The sequence below is a fragment of the Marmota flaviventris genome, chromosome 10 (assembly GCF_047511675.1).
Source record: "Marmota flaviventris isolate mMarFla1 chromosome 10, mMarFla1.hap1, whole genome shotgun sequence".
Classification (NCBI taxonomy): Eukaryota; Metazoa; Chordata; class Mammalia; order Rodentia; family Sciuridae; genus Marmota; species Marmota flaviventris.
This window is the reverse complement of record NC_092507.1, coordinates 28349422-28375117: the sequence shown is the minus strand read 5'-3', so window position 1 is coordinate 28375117 and position 25696 is coordinate 28349422. Positions and strand designations below refer to the sequence as shown.

At 43.1% G+C, this 25696-nt stretch overlaps 2 protein-coding genes across 3 annotated transcripts; one reads left to right on the top strand and one right to left on the bottom strand.

Annotated features, from left to right (window-relative positions):
* Positions 1–1428: 1428 nt before the first annotated feature.
* On the bottom strand, positions 1429–17315 carry Cdca8 (cell division cycle associated 8). The gene is made up of 11 exons (XM_027937623.2): positions 17264–17315; positions 17025–17134; positions 16767–16895; positions 14607–14647; positions 9924–9996; positions 7984–8069; positions 6283–6347; positions 5339–5434; positions 4086–4212; positions 3246–3332; positions 1429–2266 (listed from the first exon to the last, which is right to left on the bottom strand). The coding sequence occupies exons 2-11, from the start codon at positions 17116–17118 to the stop codon at positions 2222–2224; spliced, it is 843 nt and encodes a 280-aa protein (XP_027793424.2). The 5' UTR covers positions 17119–17134; positions 17264–17315; the 3' UTR covers positions 1429–2221.
* Positions 17316–17548: 233 nt separating this feature from the next.
* On the top strand, positions 17549–24719 carry Airim (AFG2 interacting ribosome maturation factor). 2 transcript variants are annotated; one of them, XM_071617689.1, is made up of 4 exons: positions 17549–18249; positions 20705–20880; positions 22940–23062; positions 23221–24719. In XM_071617689.1, exons 1-4 carry the CDS (start codon positions 17975–17977, stop codon positions 23256–23258), a joined length of 612 nt encoding a protein of 203 aa, XP_071473790.1. In that variant the 5' UTR covers positions 17549–17974; the 3' UTR covers positions 23259–24719. The 2 variants fall into 2 exon arrangements, with proteins under 2 accessions (XP_071473790.1, XP_071473789.1); XM_071617688.1 differs by lacking the exon at positions 23221–24719 and having other exon boundaries at positions 17553–17573; positions 17969–18249; positions 20705–23017.
* The last annotated feature ends 977 nt before the right edge of the window (positions 24720–25696 follow it).

Sequence of the window (25696 nt, the reverse complement as noted above, 5' to 3'; positions counted from 1 at the left end):
CAAGGCTAGCCTTAGTAAGACCCAGTCCCAAAGCATAAAGGATAGAGGAGGTAGCTCAGTGTGAAGAGCACCTGGGTTCAATCCCTAGTACCAGGGGAAAACCAGCCTTCCCAGCCAGCCCCTTCTATCAATTTTAGTTAGCTTTTTTGTCACTGTGATCAAAAAACCTGACAATAAGAATTTTAAAGAAGGAAAAGTTTATTTGACATTCATGTTTCTGAGGTTTCAGTCCATAGACGGCCAACTCCATTCTTTGGGGGCCTGAGGTGAGGGAGAACATGATGGCCCGAGTGTGGCAGAGGAAAGCAGCTCAGGACACTGCTACCAGGAGGGGGTAGGTGGGGTGGATGGAGGGACTCCAGGGGATGACAAGCTCCTCCCTCATCAGATAAAATATACCCCAAAGGCATGCCCCAATGACCCATCTCCTCCAGCCACAACCTACCTGACCACACCACCACCCAGTTAACCCCTACTAGGAGATCTCTGCACGATAAAAAAAACCATCTCATTACCCACTCATTTAACCTCCTTATCCTTTTTTTTTTTTTGTAGTTGTAGATGGACAGAATACTTTTGTTTATTTTTATGTGGTGCTGAAGATCGAACTCAGTGCCTCAAACATGCTAGGCAAGTGCTCTGCCACTGAGCCACAGCCACAGCCCCTCTCCTCTAAACCTTCTCATGTCTAAACCTCATGTCAAGCACATCACATGAATTGCCCTATCCCAGTCACAGGCCTTGACTAGGCACCTGTTGCATATCAAGCATTTCCTGCAGTGGGCTCACCTAGTCAGAGGTGTGAATGGAGTGAACCAGATGAGCCTGGCTCTGGGTGCAGCGTGTTGGTCCCAGGTGTTTCCTTCATGTCAGGCCCTTCTCAGCGCTGTGCCAAAGGAGGGCAAGGGAGAAGCCTCAGGTGTGGTTTAGAGGCTAGGTCACCTCCTTGCATGAGTAAGCTTTCTTCCACATGCTGACCAAAGGGCCTCTTCTCCATGAATCCCTGTGCTCAGTGGCCAGCTAAGTTCCATGATGATCATTTCAGTGTAAAGAACTTGAGGAAGGCAGACCTGCTGAAGTCCCAAGGACTTTGGGAAGCGAGAGGCATGATCACAGAGTCACCCACCCTTCAACATCCCAGCCCACAAGCCTTCACTCCACAGGTTTACTACAGACATCCTTGATCTCGTCTTCCCAGATGTAAATGTCTAACTCTTGAAATGAAGGCATTAGGGGGAACCTGCTTGGGGGCTGAGGTTACTGCTGCCCTGGATCTGGGTGTGAGCACCGCTTTAGATACCAGAAATTTTGTCTGTAATAAAGGTTTCTGTGCCTTCTGAATAAAGCAGTTGTCCAGAGATCCCCACTCTTAATAACTTAGCTCCAAAATGGTCCCTTCAGTTCACGTAGCACAACTGGGAATATTGATTAAAAAACAAAACAAAATCAAAATTTATTGAAAGCAGTATCTCGCAGTAGCTCTGATTTGAACAAATCAGCTTGGACATACCATTACTAGGAAAACAATATGTACAAAAAGTCTCATGAAAAGGAGAATAAAGCAACTTGCAACAACCAGCCTGTACAGGACCGAGTTAATAACACAAAAGATGACTAAAGAGCCAGACGCAAGAGAGGGAGCTGCGTGCCTGCAAGCCAGGAGTAATAATCCTAGTTCCCCAAATTCCTGGACCATAGTATGTGGCCCTTTGGGGTTCAGAGGCTCTGCTCAGAGCACAAGGCTGTAACTGCTGACTCCACACAACTAGTCTGTGCCCTCAGCATGAGCTAAACGCATAACAATATCACCAGACAAGGCACCCTGGCCCTCCCAGTGATCCCATTGAGAGAAGTGCTCTCTGTGGAGTCCACAGACTTGGCAGGGACCACTGGACCACAGACAGCATAGGGATGGTTACTCTGCAGCCAGTCACTTAAACTCCTAGACTACTCTAAGCCCTGTAATTCCCTTCTCCAAATCCCCACTAATTAGAGAGGTAGAAATACAAGACATGGAAGCTGCCTCCAAACCAGTTTTTGGTCTTTGATAAGCACAAAACTCTGTTCCACACGTCAGCTTGACAAGGACTATTAGGCACAGCAGGTAAAAGATTCCAAGGCCCCACCCAGTACCCTGCATCAATAGAGGAGGAGATGGTGGGTAACAGGAGGGAGATGTACACATTCTGCTGCCATGGTCACTGCTACAGCCTGTACAGTCTCACTTGTGGGATCGTATGCTGCTGCAGATTTGGGCGAGATGACTCTAAAAAGAGGAGATAGGCCATTTAAAGAAGATAGCACTTCGTAAGCCAGTCTACCCATGCACACGTCTGTGTGAGTCTCAGCCCTTCCATTCTTGACTTGTACCTCACCCTGATTAACATTTCTGAAACTTTCTTATCAAAACAAAGGGTTAAAATAACACTTGAATGAGACAGTGAAGGTATCAAGTGAGCATCTGGGACCATAATGCTAAAGGAGGATGGTCACGTGGTTTGGGTGGCTGGGTGTGTGTGGGCCTGTGGCAGCCAGGTCTACTCTAAGTGCTCCCACCCATCACCCACTACCACAGATGACACACCAGGGAGGAGCCTCAGACCAAAGCAGGGTCAGTTAAAATCTCCTTCTTGAGAACCTAAATGAAAACAGGAACCTGAACAGCTGTGGCCCTGGAGCAACAATTAGAATCAGAGGTGTTAGTACCTAAAGCCACACATGAATCATTGTTAAAGAACAGCAGAACCAAGAGCCTTAGGAGAGGGTCACGTGCCAATAGGGAGGATGAAGATGTGCCAGAGAAAGGAGGCTGGGAACCCAGAGCCAAACAGACACTAGATTGGTGTGCTCATGAAGGGCCACATACTGCCACTGCTGATTTCTGATGGTCCCCAGCACTTTAAATGTTTCTTTGATTCTGTGAGATCCCTTATAACAAGCCTCTTCCCTCCTTGAAGGAAGTTTCAGTTCATGGTGGTCAGTGGACACCCTGGCACTTAATTGCCTGATCCTTGTAATTATTGTGGGACTTCAATGGCAGGCAATCTGGGATTGACCAAACTCAACATTAATCTTGGACCAGAACTGCTGCTATGTAAGCAGGATAACAGTCACAATCCCTTGGGAGAAGGCAACATAATTCTAAATATCAAGTATTCACTCAGACCCAGAGGACAACCCTAAAGAAAGCTAAACCAGGAAAGCTGCCACAGCCTTCCTGGCCAGGAGATGAACATGGAACCCACCGAGAGCTTCTTAATGTCCCCTAAAGCCTCTGGATGCAGCTGTGTGATATCAATCCTCTGCAAGTCACTGGCCAATAACCGCATACTCTGTGTGGAGAGGAGAATGGGTTACATTGACATGTCTTTTAAGGCAGAACTTCCACCCACAGCCCAGTGTGCCTCAGGGGGTCCACTGGATATCCTGCATGTGATGGTGGGGATGGCTGGGAGGGAGAAGTGGCAAGGTAGGCAGGAGGTGGCTCAGGCCTAAGGAGAAGATGACATCAACAGCACTATCACTGGGCCACCAGCTGGATCACTGGGGTCAAAGGCATGCACGCTAGCTTAGCAACCCACACAGACCATCTGAGAAGCCACCCTGCCACTGGGGCTGAGGTCAGCAACTCGCTCTTCATAGTCTAGAGAAACCAGGGCAGCCTGCTTCTGAATCCCGCAGGGTTGCACAGAGTTGAAGGTACAGCTCTCACTGCCCTGTCTAGACTAAGAGCACCCCGTAGTCATAATCCCTTTATCCCTATTGTTGTAGCCTAAGTGTTATAACTGCAAACCCATCTGACTACTGAACTGCTTCTCAAGATCAGGCATCATGTCCTTTGCACCTTTGGCCTGCTTTAATCCAGTGGACAAATGACAGCTGGAACCCTGAGCTGGGCAGGGATCCTCCCAGTCTGGGCCTCTAACATGGGAAACAAAATTGGGTTCTGAGCCCTGCAGAAGCATAGAGATCAGGACCTAGGCCACCAAAGGGCTCTGAAGGACAGAGGTGGTTGATGGCCCAGGGAAGGGAAAGGCTTCACTGAGCAGCACACTGTGGTCTGGCTTCCCAGAGAAATACTTTACCGCTCCGCCGCCCACTGGCACAGTCAGGGAGATCTCTTTGCCATCAGCAAGAGGGCTGCCATTGGCAGAGATGCTGTAAATCTGCTCTCTGGCTATTGGCGTGCGCAGGCCTGGGGCCTTGAAGACCCTACAAAGTGGGAAAATCTCTGTGAAGACGGTTTGGCAGACTAAAAGACATCAAGCACTGTGAGCCCTTCCAACCCCATCTGGTTTTAAGCTGCAGCTTTCAAACCACACATTTCTAGAAGGCAAGTTCTAAATTTAGGGAAAACATTTTTTAAGTAGTAATGACTAAACACAGCTGGAGAAAGGAGGCTGTAATTATCAAACATATCTAGAAAGAGTCAACGCATACGCATGTAAAGTTTAGGACCAATCCTTTATATGGGTGCCAGTCCTCCACCCACCACGGGACCAGAAATAAACTGGCTAGGTGTTTCCCAGAGTGGCTAAGTCCTTCCATCAAGAGGAACTCTCCAGGGTCAAGGGAGGATGATTCAGAGATTATATCATCACACCAATCCCCACACCAACCTCCTTAAGATAGCTAAAATGCTGCTGTTTCCCCCTAATTAGCTTTTGCTACCTACCCATGTGAAAAAACAATCAAGTGGGAATTAAAAGTGAAAGTAAGTCTTCCTCACTTTTCCCACCCCAGAGTCAATAGCTCCTTACTCCACTCCCCAGAGGTAACTCCTCTGAATTCTGAGTAAACTTTCCAGAAGTATTCTGTGTGCATAAAGCAAATGGGATCCTAAAGTATGCACTGTTGGTAAGCTGCTTGGAGATCTCTGTGATTAGGAAGCTCTTCTTGTGGGGCATGTACACAGCCATTCTTTTCTAAGGGCTACACAGCATTCTTACTTGAGCGACTAACTCTTATGAAAGGTCTCAACTTCTGCTATAAACATTCTCACTTATGTTGCCCTTCAAAAAAGATGGTGTTAATTTTACTTCTACCGCAGGTATAAGAAAGTACCTAGCCAGCTTAAAAAATCTTTTGGCCAGAATCAGAAAAAATCCAGAGTCACATAGATGTTTCCTAGTCACCACGGGCAGAATGTTCTTCTCTCTCATCAGATAAAGAACATTTCTGGCCCTGAACTGGGTGAACCTGCATGCAGGGGAGGGGCAAACACTAGGGAGCCCAGGTGGCTTCTCAGGCCAGGATTCAGGGCATTTCCTAACAGTCCTACTTTGAGTGCTCTCACTGCTGGGCTTCCCCCTGAATCCAAGTGCTGCTCAGCACTCACCTGGAGTCAAACCTGGGCGTCAGGCATGGAGTTGGTTTCACCATAGACAACTCTAATCTGCTTACAGCTGGGGTCACATTGCTGTTGTGGCTTGATCTACAGGGAAGAAACAGCCATAAATGTGTCAACTCTCAGGTGCAATGACAGCTGCAGCTGTAGAGGCAGATGACACATGGAGAGCACTGATCATGCTCTGGATGTCCTGTACCCATTAAGTCATGTGGCCCCGCCAGCTAACGTAGGAAGCAAGCAGTATTTATCATCCTCATTTACAGATGCAGAAACTCAGGCATAGAGGTTTAAAGAGCTTGTCCAAGATCACACAGCCAATTAGGGAGGAGCAACTCTGAAACCCAGCAGAAATCTTGCAGAGTCTGACTTCTCAATCAAGCTGGAGAAGATGACACAAAGCTCACAGCTACCCCCAAAACTAGAATTCTTGTTCTCTTGAAAGACAGATCGTTAATGTCCTGCTACCTCTGCCCAGAGAGAAAGGGGGACTCATAGTCCAAGGCCTACTTTCCTAAGCTGTTTCCTCTTATCTCCAAATAGTGGAGATTCCATATCATCTCATAGAATCTTTATTTGGCAAGACCAGAAGGAACATTTCAAGCAACTAATTGTGGGCAGGTGATGGCCACTCTGTGACTGATTCTGGATACCTCTGCACACAGACTGTCAGGCAACTAAACATAAAATACAGTTCTTACTAAACTCTTTTGAGCTCACTCTGCCTGTTAAAAATAAAACAGTGGGGGAGAATAGAGAAGGTAGGCAGAAGAACTGGCTGAGACTAGAGGCCCTCCAGCATGGCTCCTCAAGGATCCTGTGACTTCACACTCCTAGAACACTAATCACCAAAACCCTTTTTGCCTTCTTCTGCCTGTTGTACAGAGTTCTTTCAGAAAGCCCCAGTCACGTGTCTAACTTTGGAAACCCATTACCTTTTGCTTTTGCCTTTTCCTTGTACGGACTGGGTTCTCTTCTTAGATGGAGGACACCTTTTGACCTATAGTCACAATCAATAAAACTGAGGTTACACAAAGCCCAGCCCAGGGGAAAGTTAAGGAGGGTTAAAAAAGGAGAGGAAAGGGGATCAGTTCTTGGAAGGAAAGTTAATATTGAACATAGGAAGGGTTCAATTCAGGGCTGGGGTGGTGGCTCAGTGGTAGAGCACTTGCCTAGCATGTGTGAGGCACCGGGTTCGATTCTTAGCACCACATATAAATACATAAAAATAAAGTTCTATTAACAACTAAAAAAAGTTAAAAAATTAAAAAAAGAAAAGAAAGTTCAACTCACAGAATTTAGTGACTAAAGCATTCAGAATATAATTAATCAACAGAGGACTTACACTGGCTGGGCCTTCAAAATAGAAAATTTGGGCCAAGATTGAAGCCTGACTTGCTCCAGTACTTTCCATAAAGTGCTACAGTGGTGGTCGCTCTGGGCATCCCACGTGCCCAATCCAAGGAACCCCCTACAGTCCTTACCTTCTGAGTCCTGGGAATATCTGACAAGAGTCACTCATTTCCTGGCAACTCTCCCCTCCTTTCTTCCAAGTCCAACCCAGCCTTCCCGCATCTCTTTCTGTCCCTTGGCGGTCTGCATCAGGAGCCCTTCCTCCCAACTTCCCTCTCATGCTCACCTGCAGTCTCCCTCCTCATGCTTTCCCTGACAGTCTTTTCCACTCTCCCCGTGGGACTAGCATGTAAAGACCGGGAGGCAGTGCATCTCTACTTCCTCCTCCCCCAGAGCTCCAGGTGAAATTCCTATTTGAATTCCCAAGTCCCAGAAAAGTACTCAACACACAACATGTCAAGCAACCAGCACGTCTCCTCTCACTCTAACCCACCGCTGTGCCTCCAGGGTCCCGTGTTCACTGGATGGCAATTGCCTAAGCTAGAAAGTATTTGGTCATCTCTGATTCCTTCTTCCACCAATCATGCTAGTTCTCCTTTATAAAACTTATCTTAAAACCATGACTGTTTTTAGTCACTGCCTTAGTTCAACCTAACAGCTTTCCTTATTTTCTCCTCTTCCATTTATCCTGAATACTACTGTAAAATATGGATCTGATGTCACTTACCATCACCTGTCTGACAGAATAGAAAATTCCAAGCTTGGCACACAAGGCCATCCGTTATTTGGTCCCTGCTCTCCTCCTGTCCTATACCAGCCATACCAAATTGCTTCCTAGGAGCTCCTTAGCTAGACCCTTTCCTAGCTCTTCCAGGAATTTTCTCCCCTTTCTTCTCACTGACCTTGAAGAGACTGGCTATGTCCTCCTTGGGTAGGGAAGGCTTACTAGCTTCCTCTTCTGAGGTCTACATACTTCAAATGCATGTCAATGATCTCTTTTGTTATTTACCACTTACGTGGGATGCTCTCAATCAAATGTGAGCTCTAGGAGGGCAACACTGCATCCCGTGTGTGTGTGTGTGTGTGTGTTTAGTTGTAGATGGTCACAATGTCTTTATTTTTATTTATTTATTTTTATGTGGTGCTGAGGATGAAACCCAGGGCCTCATGTGTGCAAGGCAAGTACTCTACCACTGAGCTACAGCCTCAGCCCACATCCCATGTATTTTTGTATTTGCTTATCTCTTGCCAGCCCTCAGCCCTTATCCTGAATTCCTACTTACTCTTGAAGTTTGAAGATTCTTATGTTTATTTTCCTCCTCCTCTTCTTCTTCCATTATCATTTCATCCACTTGTAATACCTTTCGTGCTAAAAGAGACAGCATTAACAGTGTGTTATTTCTGATGGGAAGAAATTTCATGCATTCACATTTCTCATAAGGAATGACATTTAACATAACCTAAGGCTACAATCATGAAATAGACTCAACATAAAGAATACCACTTTTTTCTTTTTGGCAGTGTTGAAGATTGAACCCACGGCCTCATGGCCTCTAGGCAAACGCTCCACCATTGAGGTATAATCCCATCCTAGAAGATCACTTGAAAAAAGTGGGGGGCATTTAAACAAAGGAACTTAATCAGAGTAGATAAGAAACCCCATACAGTGATTCTACAGGGATAGCCTAGCCCTCCTACCAAGACAGACTTGAGCTTCAAATGTGGTACTACCACTTACCAGGTCAAATGGCTTTAATTAAGGTGTTCAGTTCCCTCACATTTATCAGAGAGCTGTTACTATAGCGATATTATGAGGTTTGGAATGTATGCTCCATAAGAACACATTTGTTATTTTCATTCTTACCTCCAAGTCTTAGAATTATGTCTCTAAGTGTTTAGTAAGTATTTGAGGAATTAATGAATGTAAAATCTATTGGACCATACCAGACACTGTTATAACAAGTGTTATTTATTGTATTATTGTTATTTATAAAAATAAAATTTTTATTATAATTGTCATCAAAAGAGGAAAAGGAGCATTAGGGATATTTAAGAAGAATGATTCCAAAGGATAAATGCCAATTTTTAATATTTAAGGGGGTTGTCATATTGAAAATAGTTTTATGGGGCTCCAAAGAGCAGAACTAGTATTGATACATAGATACCATAAGAAAACTTTGGCAAGCACTCTACCAATTGAGCTACATCCCCAGCCTGAGATATATTTTAATAGCTTACAATGTACTTGAAGTTCAGTAGTCAAAAGGGTAAAAAAAAAAAAAATCAATTTTAATGATTGGTTGACATTGGTCCTGGTATATTCAGTTGTACAAAGTGAAATCAGAAGACCTCTGCCTCCCATCCACCACCATCACTATGTAAGCAAAACTGATAATATGTAATCTAAAAACACTGAAGTTCAATTCTATCATAACTTGAGAGGCAGGACTGGAAAATGGGACAAAGAAAGTAAAAACCTCATCATTCAGCAAGACAATTCTGATGGAAGGCCAGTCATAACTACGAGAAGACAGTGTTTCTGGCCCTGGTTAGAGGAGCAGGTACCTAGAGTGTAGCCCCACATCCAGGCTATGGGGCAGATCTGCCCTCACAAGAGCTGGATGCATTCAGCTACCATAGCTTCATGATAGTGACATTCAACCCAAGTTTCAATTCATCCTGACCATATTCCAAGCTCAAAAGTTCCAACCTGGCTTCCCATATAGCTTTCCTATGAGACAGTGTTTCTCTGGTGTAGGACATGGATGTGAGATGATTTTACATGGCCAGATCACTGAATTGGGGAATGTGAAATTACACTGAGAAAGTTTCCTTCTACGATTCTCTTTTGACCCTGCAGATCACATCAGAGAGTCTCAGTTGGCATTGCCTGTCTTGGAACATCTCCCTGAATCCTGCCAGCCTCTCTGTGTTACTCAGGGGAAAGCAAGCAGGCAACAATGTTTGGTTTCTGCACAGCTGTTTTTCCCCCCATCTCCTTTCACTTTTGCTCACACGACAGCCTTGTGAGTTTGGTTAGTATTATACATACATACAATTAATTAACTAAATGTAGTAGCTAAAATAAAATTTTTGGATTTACAGGATTGGGAACTAGACATTAGAGGGAAGAGAGCCACCAAAAGGCCCTGCCTCTCGAGAGGCTCACTAAGCTCCTCGGACCTCAGCTCTCTGTCCAACAAGGGTTTTCAAAAGTACTCACCTTTGGAAGATTTCAGGGGAGTCTGGATAGCTTCTGCAGTTAGTTTGTTTATTTCTGTGATATCCACATCAGCCTGTGACAAACACAGACAGAAAGTACCAGGCTTAGTCCATCAAATATGAGAAATACTTGCACACGTGAGGCCCTGGTACATGAAAAGTGACTGCTAAATATTAGTTACGATACAATACAGCAAACCTCCATAAACCTACACATACCACAAGACCTAAAATATTGCCAATAACTTGTTTCTAAGTATGCATTCCTTCCCTGTTCCATTTTTGTCTCTCTCCCTCCCAATGACAGGCTTTTAATCCTGTCATTCTTCAGAGGTAACCACTGTTTGCATAAGACAGTAAATGTATAACTGAATGTGTGTGATTCTATCACCATGGGTTTGTCCATTTTCCCATCAATAGTGCTACTTTGAACTGTCTCACCTACATGTGTGATGCACTTGACGTCCAAGTTTTCTCTTGGCCACATACTTAGGAAGGATAGAGTACTACAGGGTTATATGTTACATAAATGTCAGCCTTACTATTATGCCAAATTTTTTCCCAAAGTTTACATCTCATTTGTAAACACAAGTCCCTAATGAATCACATCCTTTACAACACTTGATACTATCAGACTTTTTTGGGGGGAAGTCTACAGGGTCTCAAAAGGGTTTTCTTTTTCTTTTCGTGAGATTGGGTCTTACCATGTTACTCAGGCTGGTCTTAGACTCTTAGGCTCAAGTGATTCTCCCATCTGAGCCTCTCAAGTAGCTGGGACTGCCATCACACCCAGCTCTCAGTAAGGTTTTCTGATGCTCCTTCAAAAAGGCTTCCTTGCTTTCTAATTAGGTTTATGGTGGTGACTACCCATATGTATGATTACAGGCAAGAACAGATATGATTTGTAGTCTTCTCCTCATGGGGCACATATAAATACTAAAATGGTTATTACAGACTAGGAATCACACAGATATCACATCTGGATTTGTAGAGACTACATGGAGTACTCAGAGAAGAATTCTGAGGCTGTCAGGGCTTAGAAGACAGTACTGGGATAGATTAGTGGGGTCTATCATGCTTCATGGAACAGAAATGGCATTCCTGAAAACTTTCTACAGTCTCTAGCAATAACTAGCACGATGTGACTCGCATCATTCTTTGATAAGAATAGTTCACCATGCCTAAATTTTATGCAAACATTGTGGTCTATACCAAACACCTGCTTCTTTCTTCTTTCTTTTTCTGCCCAAGAAGCCAGCACCCAATTAAAATCCTGGGCATTGAGTCTCTAAAGAGTTTTTCTGGAGATAACAGGGATTCTCTCATATTACACCAGAAGTTCTTATTTCAGCTCTATATGTCTGATTAATTCAAAAAGAAGATGCATTAATTAATGATTCTATTTCATCTCAGAATGTTTTGAAATATTAGATCCAGGTCTGTGACGGGGGCATCAATAAAATGGATCACAGACACATAAGAAAAAGAAGGCTTGGGTCAAGAATGTTTTACTAGCTCAATTTTATTTCAGTTATTCCCATCCTTCTCTTACAATAGTCATCTCCTAAATCTTAAATTTTTTCCTAATTGAACAACTAGTTCCTGCCTATCTTTAGCTTCTTGAGCTGGTAGGGATCTGTTATTCAAAGAAAATATGTACCCTTTGAAGTCATACCCCTTCAAACCTCAGATTCCAAATGATTCTCATTGAAGAATGCAGAATTTTGTGTTCACTTTAAAAATGTGTTAAAAGCTACAATAAACTCTCTCTCAACAGGAAGACACACAAGTGGATATGCACATATTTTGTTTGTTTGTTTTTGGTGGTACTGGGGATTAAAACTAGGGCCTTAAACATGCTAGGCAATTACTCCATCCCTGAGCTACATCCCCAGACTTTTCAAATTTTTATTTTGAGCAGGATGTAGTGCCACAAGCCTATAATTCTAGCAATTTGGTAAGCTGAGACAGGAGGATGGCAAAATCAAGGCCAGCCTCTGCAATTTAGTGGGAACCTGTTTCAAAATAAAAAATAAAAAGGGTTGGGGACATAGCTTAATGTTAGAGTGCCTCTGGGTTTTGATCCCCAGTACCAAAAGATAAAATCAAATAGAGTTGTAGTTTATCTCCTAGCTATTCAGGTCATGGTTTAAAGGCACTTGAGCTTGAGGCTTTCCACTTCTCCTAAAGAGTTCAGGAAAAGGACCACTAGGGGCCTGTCAAAAATGGAACTGTCTGCCTCTGAGGATTAAGAATGACAAAACTCCACTTCTCCCCACTATATTCTTAAGAACATTTCCATGGCCAAATATGTGTGGATTTTTCCCGACACCATACTATATCCTATATTCAGAAATCCTATAGTGGACACCATTGATTCGATTCTGATCATCAGTATCTGAGAATAGCATCAGATCCTACAAGACTATTCCCTACTTCCCATGCTAACTGCCAGCCCCAGGTTGTTTTACCTGTGTTTCTGACCAACTGATTATAAAGAGGAGTCACGGGCTGGGGTTGTGGCTCAGCAGTAGAGCACTCGCCTAGCACAGGTGAGGCCCTGGGTTCGATCCCCAACACCACATAAAAATAAATAAATAAAAAAGGAGTCCCTTGCCCCCCCCATCCCCACCCTTGGGTTTGACTAATTTGCTAGAGCTGCTCTCTGAACTTGGAACCGCTTTATTTATGGCCTTCTGATGACCATTACCTGAGAGACTTTACTTGTATAATAAGATAACGTCTGTTCTCATTGGGATCCCCTCCTCTACCTCCCATAGCTTGCAGTAGCCTCTTTTGCTCCAGGAGCCTCAAGCTTTTTTATCTGACTCTTTCTTTGAATTTTATCCTTTGTGTATGGCTCCTATGTTTATGTATGTTGATCAATTGTATGCCTTTGTTCCATTGCTAATCTATTACCAGTTTATTTTATATACCAACATTATGGAACCTTCAGAAGAAAAATAATATTTAAAACCTCCTTAGGGCTGGGTTGTAGCTCAGTGGTAGAGTGCTTGCCCAGCATGTGAGGCCCTGAGTTTGATCCTTAGCACCACATGAAAATAAATAAATAAAATAAAGGTATTGTGTCCATCTACAACTAAAAAATATATATACTTAAACAACAACAACAACAACAAAAAACCCAGAAAAATCCCTACAAGGTGCCTAAGGCAAGAGGAAGTGGCACATAACTTCCATGTTCCTTCTGGTTTGCTACCCTCCAGGAATCTCCATGTATTCAACTATTAGGAAGCCCATGAACCTGTCCTTTTAAGGGTATTTATGAAGGCTTCACTACATAGGCATGATTGATTGATTTATCATTGGCCTTTGGTGATCAACTTAACCTTCTTCCCTCCCTGGAAGAGAGGTTTTGAGTTCCAACTCTCAGAGCACAGGATTTGTTTCCCTGGAAACAGCACCTCATCCAGTGGTTACCCAGGGACTTTAAAAAAAAAAAAAAAAATCACCTCATTAACATCAAGGTTGAAAGGGGTTTGTTATAAATAGCAAAAGACTGTCTTTCACCTTTATCACTCTAGAATTACTCAGGTCAAAAGGCCAAAAAGATGTTCTTACTGTTGTAGTTGCTTAAGAAATTATAAGGGGTATAAAAGCTGTGAGTTAGAAACCTTGGACAAAACCCCTAAAATATATAGTAGTCCCTTGGTATCCTCAGGGGATTGGATCCAGAACCCCCCTGAGGATACCAAAATTCATAAAGGTTCAAGTCTTTCATATACAATGATGTGGTATTTGCATACAACCTATGCATGTCCTATTATATGTTTTAAATTCCATCAAGATAAAAATAACTATTATACTGTATTTTTTTTTTTTTTTTTTTTTGAGAGAGAGAGATAGAATTTTAATATTTATTTTTTAGTTATCGGCAGACACAACATCTTTGTTTGTATGTGGTGCTGAGGATCGAACCCCGGGCCGCACGCATGCCAGGCGAGCGCGCCTCTGCTTGAGCCATATCCCCAGCCCCTATTATACTGTATTGTTTAGGGGACAATGACAAAGTCTGTACATGTTTAGTATGGATTTTAAAAAAAATATTTTTGATCCATGGTTGGCTGAACCTTCAAATAAGGAACTCACAGAAGGGCGTGAGGAAGACTGTATCATAACATCAGAGTCCTTTTTGGGATTCAGATCTATTCGGGCTATTCAGATCTATTCAATGTTTGACACAACCATAACTTTTTAGTTGGCAGAGATAATGCTCCCTTATGGAACCTCTCTTACAGTGTAAAACCCATTAGTTGGATATCTTTTTTTGGGTATGGGGGATTGAACCCAGGGTGTTTAACCACTGAGTCACATCTCCATCCCTATTCTTTTCTTTTAAATACTTTTTCAGTTGTAGTTGGTATGATATCTTTATTTATTTTTATTTGGTGCTAACAATCAAACCCAGCACCTCACGTGTACAAGGCAAGTGCTTTACCACTGCGCTACAGCCCCAGCCCCGCAATCCCTTTGTTAATATTTTATTTAGAGATAGGGTCTTGTTAAGTTGCTAGGGCTGGCTTTGAACTCACAATCCTCCTGCCTCAGCCTCCCAAGCCCCTGGGATTATAGGTGTGCGCCACCATACCAGCCCATTGGTTGAAATTTGTGAGTGAATTATACTTAAAAACTAACCAGCTCAAAAGTAAAATAAGTCACTTACTGTTGCTGCCTCTTCCAGGGCCTGTTTGTTTCCTCCAAGGGCTTTAAAAAGAATATCACATTTAGTTACTATCAGATTTCAATGATAAATCATCTTCCAGCATTGAAAGACTCTCACAATCTAGTCCAATCTTTCTCTAAGCTAGATTCCTTCTTTTTTGACTTATTCTTATTCCACCTCATCAAAATTTTTGTTATTTCTCAAATGTGCCACCATCTCTTATGACTTAGAGTCCTAGTATTAAGCATTTCCTCTGTTCCCAACAAATTTCTAATTTATCCTTTAAAACTCAGCTCAAATGTCACCCCAAAATTCTGCTTATGTTTCTATCATACTAGATTGCTGTGAACTGTAAAACTTACATAGTAAATTGCTGAGTTGTTTCCCTTTATCATACCCAACAGCTACTCAAAACAAAAACTGTTTAAGTGTCCACTCCTGTCTTGGACTGAATTCCATAAATAAGACTACTGTTTCTGGCAAAAATTTGGCATAGTAAATATGCATCGAATAGAAAGGTCTTTGTTAGATTTAGATGTGGAATAAACTTAGGTTACATCCTACTCTTAGAGACTGTCTTGGTATCCTGTATAACAGTAAGATCTTACTGGTTATGGTAGTGCACACCTGTAATCCCAGCAGCTCAGGAGGCTGAGGCAGGAGGATGGTGAGTTCAAAGCCAACCTCAGCAACTTAGTGAGACCCTGTCTCTAAATAGAATATAAAAAAGGGGCTGGGGTTGTGACTCAGTGATTAAGCACCCCTGGGTTCAATCCCCAGTTCCAAAAAAAATAACAAAATTAACAACTCAAGTTTTGGAAACAGAATGCTGGGGTTCAAATTGATTCTGCCACTAACTAGCTTGAAACCTTAAGCAAAGTAACCTTTCTTCATGCCTTAATCTTATAATTTCTAAAACAGGCATGATATTAATAATTACTTAGCTTGTTATGAAGTTAAAATTAGTTCAATTATGTAATCCATTTTGGTACAATGTCTATCTGGAGTACAAAACACTAAATACACTAGCCACTACTCTAGTCTCTTTTGTAGTACTTATAATTCTAATGACATACCTGTAATTTTGTTTTAATTAATTAATTTATTTTTTTTGCAGTGCTGGAATTGAATCTAGGCCTTCATCCATGCTAGGCAAGTTCTCACCACTGAGCTATATCCCCAGGCCCTGAATTTTTAAAAAGACCTTTGTCCACTAGCTCATATGCTCTCAAGGGCAGGAACAATGTCAGTTTTATTCTCCAATGCATCTTCAGCATCCATCATTGTGACTGAGGTGTGCTCAACTTTTCTATAAATGAGTGAATTCATGAAATAATAAATAAAAAGGCAAACTGAAAGACTTGCTAAATCCTATGTGAGCAGGACAAGCATTTCTATCCAGGAAAAAGGCTACATACTATAATTATTAATAAAACGGAAAACAGAAAAAGGATAACCCAGCAGAGGAAGGTCTCTGCTTTTCCCTGGACATTTAGTGAGGGAGTGGGAAAATCGGCTGAAATTTTTCTCTGGTCAGGAAAATTCTCCCGTCCTTGCAGTTCACAAACAATTTGCCCATTTTTAATCAAGACAGGAGTGAACACTTAAATCAATTTGCAATTTTCATGAGCTGCAGAAAGAGCTACTTCCACCTGAGTGCTGATAACAAACCAAGTCATTAATTCATTCATTTTTAAATTGTTGGATAATGTACATACACACACACACACACACACACACACACACGTGCATGCACACCCGGAGGAATATCTCCTAGAGTGTGAAAATTATGTGAAATTCATGTTAGTTTGTCCATAAAGTTTTATTGGAATACAGCCCATTTGTGCCCATTCATTATAGTTGTTTCGAAACTACAAAAGCAGAGCTGAGTACCTGGATCAAGAACACTCTGGCTCAAGAAACCTTAAATATTTGCCTCCTAGTCCTTTAGGTTTGAATTGGTATGCCTGTTCGGGGTGTGGGGGTGTGACCACGGTAAGTGCTATTGAGAATGAAGCAGGCAGGTGAGACAGAATGCGACCAAGCAGCAGGGTTGCAGTTTTCCATAAGTAGCCATGTTGGACCTCATGAAGAAGGGAACATTTTAGAGAACCTTTTCTGAAGGGTGTCACGATGCCGCAGCCATAATTTGTCTCTTACCGAAGTAGTCAAGCCAGTTCATCTCGCGCACAGCCTTGGGGAGCCGTAGGATCTCGATGTTGTACAGGTTATCCACCTCCTTGAGAAGGTTCTGCCTGTCTGACTCAATTTGCTTGATTCGTACTTGCACTGCGAGAGGCAGAAGCCGAAAGGACACGCGTCACCAAGCGGGAGAGTCCGTGCCGCGGGCGCCCCAACCCGCCGGTGCCCTGCGACCGCCTCAGGTAGCAGCAGCGACGGCGGGAATCCACCCCTTACCTTCACGGTCGAAGTCCTTAAGAAAGGAGGCGAGCTTTTGGCTCCGCAACGAGTTGGTCTTGTTCGTCCGACTACCACGCTTCCTGGGAGCCATGGCGCTTTGGTGGAGGCTGCGGGGAGAGGGGGACCGAGCCTCAAGGGGTCAGCGGCAGAGACAGGGGAAGGAAAGTAAGGGGTGGAGACGACGGCTGGGAATCGTCCTTCGGGGTCTAGGCCTAAAGAGATCCCGAGACACGTACCTACGGGTCAGGAAGCTAGGGCCGAGAAGTACAGCCCGCTGCTCCAGCTGAGAGGGAGAGGCTCTCTAGCTAACCGCCACCCAATTCAAACTCAACTGCCTGCGGCTGACGAATGAGAAGTGGCCCTTTTAAGGATGGTCTCAGAACACCCAACCACAAGGAAGCTCCTCCATCAGACAGCCAATCCACAGGCAGGACTTCATTGCCCAGAAGTCATTGCGGCTTTACGGCATCTTTTCACGACTCCGTAGTCATCGGGGGCGGTCACTTCTGAGCGTGTGCAGAAAGTGCGAGCCCTGGCGCTTTCCGGGTGGGTTCTCACGCTTCAATATCTGGCGGGGTTAGGGAACGCGAAAGGCAGTTTCCAAGAGAAGAGACAAGATTCCGGCTCCAGGAGCACAAGTCTCGAGGGGAGACAGGTCTTGGGCTCCGGGAATCCTCAGTCTGAAGCAGGAGACTGCCCTATTCCGAGGAGTAACTAGGACACCCGCCTGAGCGGGGGAAGCAAGGGTCCTTCACGGAGCAGCTTCCGAAGGCGAGAGGACGCCTCGGCCAGGAGCTCCTGTGCGGAGGGACTCGGAGGCCGAGAGCCGGGCCGACCGCGGGGCAGGAAGTGGCTCCCACCCGGGACCCAGCACCTCGTCTCCTGACTTGGCGCCCTGACCCCCCCCCCTTTTTTTTTCCTTTTGTTTGTTTTCCCAACAGAAGAAGATGGCTCAAGACCGGCCTTTACTTGCTGTGCAGGAGGCCCTGAAGAAGTGCTTCCCGGTGGTGGAGGAGCAGCAGGGCCTGTGGGAGAGCACCCTGCGGGACTGCTCGCCGCTCCTGGCCTCCCTCAGCAACCTGGCAGAGCAGTTGCAGGCCGCGCAAAGCGTGCGGTTCCAAGATGTGCCGGCGCTCCGGGCCTTCCCGGACTTACAGGAGCGGCTGAGGCGCAAGCAGCTGGCGGCTGGGGACGTGGTCCTGGACAAGCTAGGGGAGAGGCTGTAAGGATTTCCTCGGTGCCGTTTAGAAGGATCTTTAAACTGGGCGCTTTCAAGTAGCTTGGGTGGATCAGAAGAGTGTTTTTACTCGGGAGCATGGCATTTGAAGGTGTTTCGGCCCTACCTTCTGTTGCGAAGGGACCACTGTCAAAAAGCCACTTTCTGGCATTTCCCTTGTCAGAAGCCAGGCATGTAGAAGATACAAAAGCACAAAGGAAAAGGAGTGGAGAAGGCTTATTAGCCCTTCTCTATAGTTGTCTTTGGTAAAGGCAACAAGGAACTGGGCTTTAAGCTTAGCAGGTGCCAGAACTGAAGGTTTTACCTACATTACCCATAAAGTCCTTTAATACCTCTGCGACTTAACCTCACTTCATTCCAGTTTTTGCAAGTGAGGAAATGGACTCAAGCAGGTTGCCCTTGGGCACACATCTAGTAAATAGTTGACTGGATTCCAACCCCCATCTTATGAAATACCGTAGCCAGAGCTTTTTGTTTGTTTTTTAAGTCCATCTTAAGATAAATATATATTTAAAATATTTATTTTTTAATTGTAGTTGGACACAATACCTTTATCTTATTTTATTTGTATATGGTGCTGAGTATGGAACCCATGGCCTCGTATCTGCTAGGTGAGCTCTTGACTGCTGAGCCACAACCCCAGTGCCTATGTTATTTATTTATTTTTTGTGGTGCTTTGGATTGAACCCAGTGCCTCACACATGCTAGGCAAGCACTCTGCCCCTGAACTATGGCCTCAGCCCTTTAAGTCCATTTTTTTATACCTTTATTTATTTATTTATTTTTTATGTGGTGCTGAGGATTGAAACCAGTGCCTCACACATGCTAGGCAAGCACTCTACCACTGAGCGACAACCCAGCCCCAGAGCTCTTAACTATTATTTGTTTTGCTGTGCATTGGTGTCTCTGTGCCCAGGAGTAGCATGTCTAAAAGCTCTGGTTTTTGCCTTTTAACTGTTTTGTCTCTCAGTAACCAAAAGGTTATTGATTGAGAAGAGATAGGAGACAGGGCATATGAGAGCCTGCCTTCCTAGAGGCACTTGTTTTCCTTTAGATCAGTGGCTTTTAGAGTTTGACCATGACCTATAGGGTGAAATACGTTTTGTATCATGGTCCACATAAACACATGCATACATATAAACTGAAATATTCCACAAAACAATGCTATGAGTATTACACTCTGATATTTTGTCTTCTGTTCTACAAGTCACAGACTATAAGTAAGCAGATCTCACAGTATGAAAAACAGCTTTTGAGAGAATAAATATTGTTTTGAGAACTTTTTACTTCAATTGATTACATATTTGTGTGTGGGTGTTGGGTTGTTATTCTGTTTTTTCATTGTGAGTCATGATCAAACATTTTTTTTCATTTTTAAATTTTTATTATATATGACAGCAGAATGCATTACAATTCATAGTACACATAGAGCACAATTTTTCATATTTCTGGTTGTTCATAAAGGGTCAAATATTTTTGAAAGACACAGTACTAGGCTGGGAAATGCCTTCTACTTTTGGAAGTTGTAGCCTTTATCTTGATGGCTGGATCCTTTGGGGTCACTGATGAAATAATATTTACCATAACCTAGGCACTGCTCTAAGCACTTTATATGCATTATTGTGTTTAGTTTTTAAAATAATTTTATTCACTCATTGATTTGTTGAATAAGTGTTTGCTCTGTGTGCTAGTCTAGTTCTGTATCGTGAGCAAAACAAGCTGTTTTTATGCATGGGGGAGAATAAATAACTTTCCACAGTAGTCTGTGCATCCTGAGCCCACACTTGACTGTTCAAGAATTTTCTAGAAAGGGTTAGGGAGCATGTAGATGGGAATGGTTTGTTGCTTCAGTACCCTCTTTATTCCCTTTTCTTGTACATGGCTTGAGTCTGTGAGTAAGCATTTGCTCTCCTTAGGTTATTTATTTTGTGGAGGGGGGCAGTGCTGGGGATCAAACCTAGGGCCTTACACATGCTAAGTAAGCATTCTGCCTCTGAGTTTAACCCTCAGTCTATCCTTAACCCCAGAAATGTCCCTTAGTCTTTACTTTCTTTGGTAACCAGGCTTATCCCACAGCTTTGAGAGCAATATAACTTCTTCAGCTCCCCATTATAAAGTTATTTCTTAATTCTTGATCTACCTGTACCTCCAAAGCAATATCACCAATCTCCTTAGCTCATGTTCTCATTTGGGGGTAGTTTTTCTGTGAGGGGATATTTGGCAATGTCTAGAGACATTATTATCATGGTGGAGATGGTGAGAGTGTGGTTTATTTTTGTCCTCTGGTGGGTAGAGGCCAGGTGTACTGTTAAACATCCTGCATGTGTGAGGTGGCCCTCCACAAAACAGAATCACCCAATTCAAAATGTCAGAGTGCCAGGATTGAGAAGGCTTGCTGCGTACATGTCTCATATTGCCTAATGCAGAGACTCTTCCACAGAGCCACCCTCCTCAAGGTGCGTGACACGGTCAGCAGCCATGTGGAGCAAGTGTTTCGGATCTATGAGCAACATGCAGACGTGATCGGCCTTGTTGCTGTTCTGCAGCCCTCGGCTGAGAGCCCTTCTGTGGCTGACATGTTGGAATGGTTGCAAGATATTGAGAGACATTATCGAAGTTCATATCCTTTGCATACATTCCAGATAAGTGTTCAGAGATATTCCAAAGTCTCTTTAATTTTCTAATCACAAGTTTGGATTCACTCTCTTTGGTTCTTGAACATGGATTCCTCTTTGATTATTCTTTATTATGATTTCTCAAGTAATTTGTAACTAGCTACTATCTGCCAGTCACTTCTGTAGGTACTAGGAGACAGACATTAAAAAAGGAAAATATAAGGAGCATTTCAGATGATGATGAGTGCTGTGGAGCATAAAGCAGGGAATGTGAAGTATGATGGTGGGTTGTGGTTTTAAATAGAGTGGTCAGAGCAGGCATCATGAGAAACGGACATTTGAGCAAAGATCAGAAGAGGGCAAGGGAGGAAGCTGTGTAGATATTTGGGGGAAGAGTATTCCAGGCAGAGGGAACATCAAATGCAAAAGCCTGAGGTGAGAGTGTGCCTGGTATGTTTAGGAAGTAGCCAGGAGGCCAGTGTGGCTAGAGCAGGGTATGAGGGGAGTCTGCTGGGAGGTGAGGTGATTGAGGAGGTGGCTGGACTTCTTAGGGCTGTGAATGTCTTTGAAAGAATTTTGGCTTTTACTTTGAGTGAAACAGAGAGCTATTAGGTTTTCAATAGAAAAGTAACAAGAAAAGATATATGTTTTTAATGTAACCATGCTGACTGTTCCGAGGAAAGAGTTGGGGTGGTGGTGGGCAAGGGTGGAAGGAGAAGACTAGTTAGTTGAAGTTCTGGCTGTTTTGTCTCCATTCTCACCTGATACCTACATCCACCCTCTGGCTTAAGTTTCTGCTTTCATTGTTGTTGCTAGTCTTGAGCCTCAGTTTTCTGTAGATGCCTCCAGCTGGATTGCTTAAGAAAATAAAAAGTCAAGCTCAAAGTTGAACTCTTCAATCTAGCCCTCAAATTCAACCCCCTTTCTTTTATTTGTAGGCTCAGTGCTGTCCATTCACCTGCTCTGGAAGTGTTAGGATAGTCTTCTATCTTTTCCTCTGTTTTCTCTTTCAGTTGCAGCAGTAGTAGTGATGGTGCTAACAGTTTTAGTAATGATGCCAACAGCAGCAGGAGCAGACTTTACTGAGTACTTAGCATGTGCTAAACTCTTTACACAGGCACTTATCAGGCACTTCAATTCTGTTTCCCTGGTGCTTCTTTTACAGTCAGGTGGCACATAACAAATTTTGGTCAGCAGTGGTATCACATACCACAGAGGTCCCATAGGATTGTATCACGTGGTGACGTCAGAACTGTCTTAGTTCGTGTAAGTGCACTCCAGGATGTTTGCACAGGACGACATTACTTACAATGCCTTTCTCAGAACATATCCCCATCAGTAAGTGATGTGTGACTCTTTTTCTCTCTATTCCCTCTGCCACTTCCACAGTTTCTCTTTTGGATTCTTAATCACATGTAGCCTTTGGCAGCCTTCTCTGCTCTGACTTTTGCTCCTCTAAGCTGTCTCTCACTTCCTTGTATCTTTAGGAAGTCTAGTTCTCATCAGGTTGCTCATACAATATGTGTCAGTAGCTTCTGCTGCTAGTAGGATAAAGTTCAGAATGCCTACCTTGTTCCTCGGTGTCTGTGTGTTCTGGCTCAACCCACCTTTCCTGCTATGTGCCCTTCATCTGCCAGGCATGCTGGAAAGTTCACAGTTCCCTGAAGGCACTCCACACTTCTTCACTCCGTACCTTTGCTTATGTGTTTCCTACCAGCTAAAATGTTCCTGTGGTCCTCTAAAGTGGATGTATTTCCCCTTCAAACTTCTGCTGCGTTTGTCTTTTATGTCACTTTGCTTGTTTTTAGTTTCTGCTTTTGTCCTTACAAAAGATAGTCTAGGTTTCAGGGACAGTGTTTGATTCTTGTTTTCTGGTGTCTCAAGCCATATTATTAGAGTTGATTAGAAAATATTGTGGCACAGTCTAATCCCACTCCTCCCCCCCAGAGAAATGTAACAATGGCTCTACATTGACTTTATAGTTCCCAAAGCTTTCATGAGGTACCTTTCCCCAACTTCAGCATTATTCCTTTTCTTTTTGAGCAGTCCTTAACTTCCAGGAAAGTATCTGAAGAGAAAGTATCTCTTTTCCTCCATCCAGTGGGGAGACTTGGCAGGTATCCAAGCATTGCCCAAGGCCTGGGACCAAATTTCAGCAGATGAACACCAAGATCTTGTACAAGGTACTATTTTTTTAATTCCCTCTTATTTCCTCTCCTCCTTCCCTGTGCCTCTTTGGAGACATTAGAGAGATGCCCTTGTTGTGCTCTATATCTTTATAAATCTGGTGTTTATGTTCTCTGGAGAGGTGATATGCCAGTTTTCCTTCTTCCTATTCCAGATATCCTACTGAATGTTTCCTTCTTCCTGGAAGAATAAGGAAACTTCACGTTTATGTGAAGACCAGAAGCACCACAGTTGAAGACTGACATTGCTGCACTGTGATATTTCTAAAGAAACATCAGCATAACAACCTGACATGTTTGAAATATCAATGCCTAAAACCCAAGGACTGGGTCGTGAGAGGATTGATGGTAAATGTCTCTGGGGCTTCTCCATGCCAGACCGTGCCAAGGGTTCCTGGGCCATTGCTTGCCCTTCCTGAGGTTCAGGGCAATGGAGGAGATAGAGAGAAAGCAGGAAAGGCAGTACTGATAAACCTGTCTGTATCATAAGGACCAAGCAGCAGGGAGGGAAAGGACAGGAGATAAAGGGCAGAAGTCACCTGTGGCATTATCTGAAGCACCAAGTCTGACTGATATCGGATCCTGGCTTTGTGTCTGTACTTGACACCTTGAAAAATGAAAAAGAGGTTTTGATGATTTAAAGGAGTAAGGATATGGCTGGGGGGTATGGTTCAGTAGTAGAGCTTGTGTTTGGCATGTTTGAACCCCTGACTTCAATCCCCAGCACCAAAAAAATAAAAAATAAACTAAGAAGAAAAGAGAGAAGGATGACAGGTTGCAGTAGTTTCTTATCAAGTGATTTCCATTTCCAAAGCCTGCCACCAGGGGGAGGTGGTGCAGTATGAATTGTCTGGTTGCTTTTGTCTCGGAGAGCAGATCTCCTGTTGCTGTTACCATCTGAGAGAAAATAACTGGGGAAAATGAGACTTCCAAAAAGACAGGGTGTTTTTGGCCAAAGGTGGCATCACACTTGCCACATTTTTTTGAGTTGGAGTAGCTGCATGGGTGGGAGAGAGCCAGGATAGGCAGGTGACTGGAGTGTGGGACTGAGGGCCCTGGCCTTCATGTGTGCAATGATTGTGTGCCTGTGGAAGTCTCATGACTGACATAAAGGGACTTAGTAAGGAGTAGAGATATTTTTCAAAATGAAAATGGCTGTTTATTTTTTTATTACCATGCTTTTTAAAAAGATTGTAAGAAAACTAGGAAAAAATTTAAAAGGTATAAATAAATTAACTCCACCAAAGGCATTTTGGTATATGTTCCTTTAGGGGCAACTTACAATTTTTTTTTTAAGCATGATACCATCAATATATACTGTTGTCTTTTAAAACAATATAGCATGGCATTTTTTCATATATGTAAATATACCTCAGCACAATTATACACCATTGTATGTATCATATACCATTTCGTGAATGTTATATCATAAATTTTACATTTCATCTTACATTTTACATAGTTTTCTAAATCTTTTGTGTTTTTCTACCTATAAAGGTAATACATTCTGATTGTAGAAAAATTGAAGTATTGCATAGAAATGTACTTTGTCCACTTACCAAATAACTAGTATTAATAAAATGGTATTTTATTCCTCCAGTAATTAAAAAAATCTGTCATATACATAATTATTATAAATAAAACTTAGAAAACATTTGGATGTCAAATCTTATCATGGGCTTGGGGGACAGAAATGAAAGCATCCTAGGAAGGCTTACAGTTCAAGTAGAGAAAGATTTAAAAACCACTGGTTTTTCAAACTTTACCATTCTATAAGTCACTGATATCTTGTTAAAAATTCAGTTTCTCATCCTAAATATCTAGGAGGACCCAAGATTCTGCATTTCTACTGCATTCCCAGGTAATATTGACACTGATCATCCAGGGATCAGTTGTAGATTTAAATTGCAATACTGTAACAAAAGTGTTATAGTTGAGGTAAAGAAAGAGTGCTGTGGGAGAATAGAGGTGATGACTAACCACTGTGGGATTACTTCATGGCGACAGTGACATCTGATTTAGCCTTGAGAGGAATGTTCCTTGGGGCTAGGAGAGGGGTGCAGCGCATTCCACATGGGACAGTTTAGGCAAAGGCAGGCTTTGATTAAGAATGTAAGCTAAGTCTTAATTGAAAGTTTGCTGTGTGCCTGGCATTGGGCTATGGCTTTTACCCCCTAGAACTGGCAGATGTTAATAGTTCAGTATAGCAAGTAACTAGAGTTCATAGAAGGATGAAATAATGGCAGAAAATAAGTCTGTACAGCAGACGAATCAAATGCTGAAGGATCTTGAATCCTGACTCAAGAGTTTGTATTTTGACTGGGCATGGTGAAGCATACTGTAATCCTAGTATCTTGAGAGTTTAAGGCAGTAGGATTACAAGTTCAAGGCCAGCCTTGGCAACTTAGCAAGACCCTGTCTCAAAAAATAAAAGGGGGTGGGGATGTAACTCAGTGGTAGAACACCACTCTTGGGTTCATCTCTCGTACCTACCCCCCTGGAAAAAAAAAGAGGGGGAATCTGTATTTTGTTCTACACATGGGTTATGTGTTTGTGTGTATGTGTACACATATGTACAATCATGTGCCATGTGATGTTTCAGTCAATTAAGGACTGCATATTGAGAGTTGC

What these genes read in the sequence shown, in the direction of transcription:
- Cdca8 (XM_027937623.2), bottom strand. Translation starts at nt 17,118, where the DNA reads ATGGCTCCCAGGAAGCGTGGTAGTCGGACGAACAAGACCAACTCGTTG. An exon ending in TCCCCTGAAATCTTCCAAAG is followed by an intron (nt 8,070 to 9,923) that starts GTGAGTACTTTT and finishes TGTCTCTTTTAG; the next exon opens with CACGAAAGGTATTACAAGTG. An exon ending in GGAAAAGGCAAAAGCAAAAG is followed by an intron (nt 5,435 to 6,282) that starts GTAATGGGTTTC and finishes TCTTCCCTGTAG; the next exon opens with ATCAAGCCACAACAGCAATG.
- Airim (XM_071617689.1), top strand. Translation starts at nt 17,975, where the DNA reads ATGGCTCAAGACCGGCCTTTACTTGCTGTGCAGGAGGCCCTGAAGAAG. An exon ending in TATTGAGAGACATTATCGAA is followed by an intron (nt 20,881 to 22,939) that starts GTTCATATCCTT and finishes CTTAACTTCCAG; the next exon opens with GAAAGTATCTGAAGAGAAAG. An exon ending in ACACCAAGATCTTGTACAAG is followed by an intron (nt 23,063 to 23,220) that starts GTACTATTTTTT and finishes TTCCTATTCCAG; the next exon opens with ATATCCTACTGAATGTTTCC.